Source organism: Sinocyclocheilus rhinocerous, unplaced genomic scaffold (genome assembly GCF_001515625.1).
Source record: "Sinocyclocheilus rhinocerous isolate Xijiao unplaced genomic scaffold, SAMN03320098_v1.1 scaffold141, whole genome shotgun sequence".
NCBI lineage: Eukaryota > Metazoa > Chordata > Actinopteri > Cypriniformes > Cyprinidae > Sinocyclocheilus > Sinocyclocheilus rhinocerous.
The window spans coordinates 81,850-84,911 of record NW_015642068.1 but is presented as its reverse complement, the minus strand read 5'-3'; the positions used below and the strand labels follow the sequence as shown (position 1 = coordinate 84,911).

General features: G+C 37.9%; 1 protein-coding gene across 1 annotated transcript in view; it reads right to left on the bottom strand.

Annotated features, from left to right (window-relative positions):
- Nucleotides 1-1,713: 1,713 nt before the first annotated feature.
- The window catches only part of LOC107755651 (ribosomal protein S6 kinase alpha-5-like), a 22,966-nt gene continuing 21,617 nt past the window's right edge, over nucleotides 1,714-3,062 (bottom strand). Inside the window, exon 17 of the mRNA XM_016572541.1 lies at nucleotides 1,714-1,935. Within this exon, the coding sequence (XP_016428027.1) occupies nucleotides 1,714-1,935 (222 nt within the window). The remainder of the gene's footprint in view (nucleotides 1,936-3,062) is intronic.

Sequence of the window (3,062 nt, the reverse complement as noted above, 5' to 3'; positions counted from 1 at the left end):
ATAGACTAAACTGCATTAAGCAGAAAGCTATAACACATTGAATACAGATATAGAGAGCAAGTAAAAAGAAATAAATAAAAAAATGTACTGTTTTTAAAGCCAAAAACACACTGACATGACAAACGTGTGCGACAAAAGAAATCAAAGTGATTTAAATGTACCTAAAACAATAGTGTAAAACCACTGTTCGTTGATACATCATCTCTTGAAGTTCACTCAAAATGAAGATTAGCTGTAACTGTGCTCACCCTCAGATCATCAGAGATTAGAGTTTGTTTCTTCATCAGGTTTGTAGAAATGTAGCATTGCATCAGTGTCTCAGCAATGGATGCTCTGCAGTGAATGGGTGCCGTCAGAATGAGAGCTGATAAAACATCACAATAATCCACGAATCTGTTCTGATGAAGAAAAACTCATCTCGGATGACCTGAGGGTGAATGCATTTTTAGCAAATTGTAATTTTTGGGTGAACTATTCCTTTAAAAGGCCTAAAGTCAAGGTTATTTTTGTGGCACGGCATGATGTAGCTCCATCTGAAAGACTCTTTGATTACAGACGCTGAGCAAAGTCATGCGCCTGAACCCCTCGACGATAACGTGCTGCATTTGTTCCAGTCTTTTCACGTCGCTGTTTCCATCCATGAAAAGCTGACAGAAGCATCGCTCGTGAACAATAAAGGCATAAAAAACCCAGACTAGTGTGCAAAACTCAATTACAGACAATACTATCCTCCATTAACTGATCATTTTGGCACAAGCAAACGATGAATATGTTATTTCCGACTGTTAAACTGTTCATACCTGCCAGCTTCACAGCTCTTAAAGAAAAGCAGAGTTTATGTAACATTGCTGGAGGTGTTTTACTGTTTGCATCTTAATAAAACCGTCAGCTCAACACTCAGTCTGAATCATAAGCGTCGCTCGGTGTTTGTTTAAAATATGTGACGCTGCAGCACAAAAGCAGTAATAAGTCGCTGGGGGATATTTGTAGCAATAGCCAACAATACATTGTATGGGTCAAAATTATAAATTTTTCTTTTATGCTAAAAATCATGAGGATATTAATTAAAGATCATGTTCCATGAAGATATTTTGTAAATTTCCTACCGTAAATATATCAAAACTTAATTTTTGATTAGTAATATGCATTGCTAAGAACTTCATTTGAACAACTTTAAAGATGATTTTCTCAATATTTAGATTTTTTTGCACCCTCAGATTCCAGATTTTCAAATATTGTCCTATCCTAACAAACCATACACCAATGGAAGCTTATTTATTCATCTTTCAGATGATGATTAAATCTCAATTTCACAAAATTGACCCGTATGACTGGTTTTTGACTGACATTTCTTTGTGAGATTGACTCAAAAGTGTGAATAGGATCAGTTTCTGCAATGTGACGACTCTGTGTGGTCTGACTTCAACTTTAAAAAAATGTAAAACATTCAAAACACCATAGCCATGCAAACATCGAGAAAACTTACACACAGGATTCACATAAAGCTTGGCTCCGTGGATCATTAAAACAGAAGTGCACTCTAACGCTCACATATGGCTTTCTAAGGAGTCTCTGTTATGATGTCGATCACTTCCTTGGCACGGTGTTTAAAAACGACTTGAAAGCACACAGACAGACTGTTGATCCTGTTGAGAGACTTCAGTAAATGCTGAATTTGTTGCGCGGTCCGTGATGCTTCTGTAATGCGTTCTCTCAGTCGGACAGTTTGGGCTCCTCGTGGGGCTTCAAAGACTGGCGATTCTGCGTCTCTGAATGGGAAGCGGATGAGGAAGAGGAGGAGGATGAAGATGATGAGGAGGAGCTGCGTCTGGTCTCCACACCAGTACTGGACATCTTCATCTTGCGGCGTTTCGCTAGCGGTGCATTGTCGACGCTTTTGAGGAAAAACCCCTCGCGCTTCCCCCGGTTAAATGCCTGTACGAATGAACAGAAAACATGATGCAAAGCATTCCTACGGGTTTCTGAACAGAATGCAGATTACACAACAGATGATCTTTTGGTCAGCGATTGTTTGATTTTAGATGAGTTGCTCATCATTCGGGGCTCAATCGAAAGAAATATGGCATGAACTACAGCCGTAACTGAATCAAAAATCAATAATATTCAGATTAAAGATCATTTTTTCAACCAAAAAACAAAGATGAGCTCATTAACTAGTTTATTTGAACCAGCTGACTCCAATGAATCACAATCTTTAAGTATGATTAATAATTGATGTTCATATTTTCTATCAAGCACTCAAGATACGGAACTATGGCAGTCGGTGTATCATTTCTGACACGCGCTGTATACAGTAGACCGATCACAACAGACCGGGCCATCTGACCAATCAGAGCAGAGCAGGCTCACGGAAAGGAGGGGTTTAGAGAGACTGAATCTCAGACTGATTCGAACGAATCGTTTGGGAATCACTGGAAAATGCAGTGATATTAAATGCATGTTTTGAGAAAACCAAAGCGTTTTTTGACCTTGCATGCATGTGAACCTATTGTAGTGGACTCCCAAAACAATATTAGGAAGCTTAAAAATGTCATAATGGGGCACTTTATGTGATTGGGTCTTCTCAGAAGACTTGAATCAAACCACTCGACTCGTACGGATCACTTTTAATGAACCTTTTAAACTGGCAAAGTCTTGGGTGAACGGACTGTCAAAGGAGGGACAGAAATCTCTCAGGTTTCATTAAAAATATCTTCATATGTGACGCTGCAGCACAAAAGCAGTCTTAAGTCGCTGGGGTATATTTGTAGCAATAGCCAACAATACATTGTATGGGTCAAAATTATACATTTTTCTTTTATGCCAAAAATCATTAGGATATTAAGTAAAGATCATGTTCCATGAAGATATTTTGTACATTTCATACTGTACAAATATAAAAAATGTATTATAATTAGTAATATGCATTGCTAAGAACTTCATTTGAACAACTTTAAAGATGATTTTCTCAATATTTAGATTTTTTTGCACCCTCAGATTCCAGATTTTCAGATAGTTGTATCTCGGCCAAATATTGTCCGATCCTAACAAACCATACATCA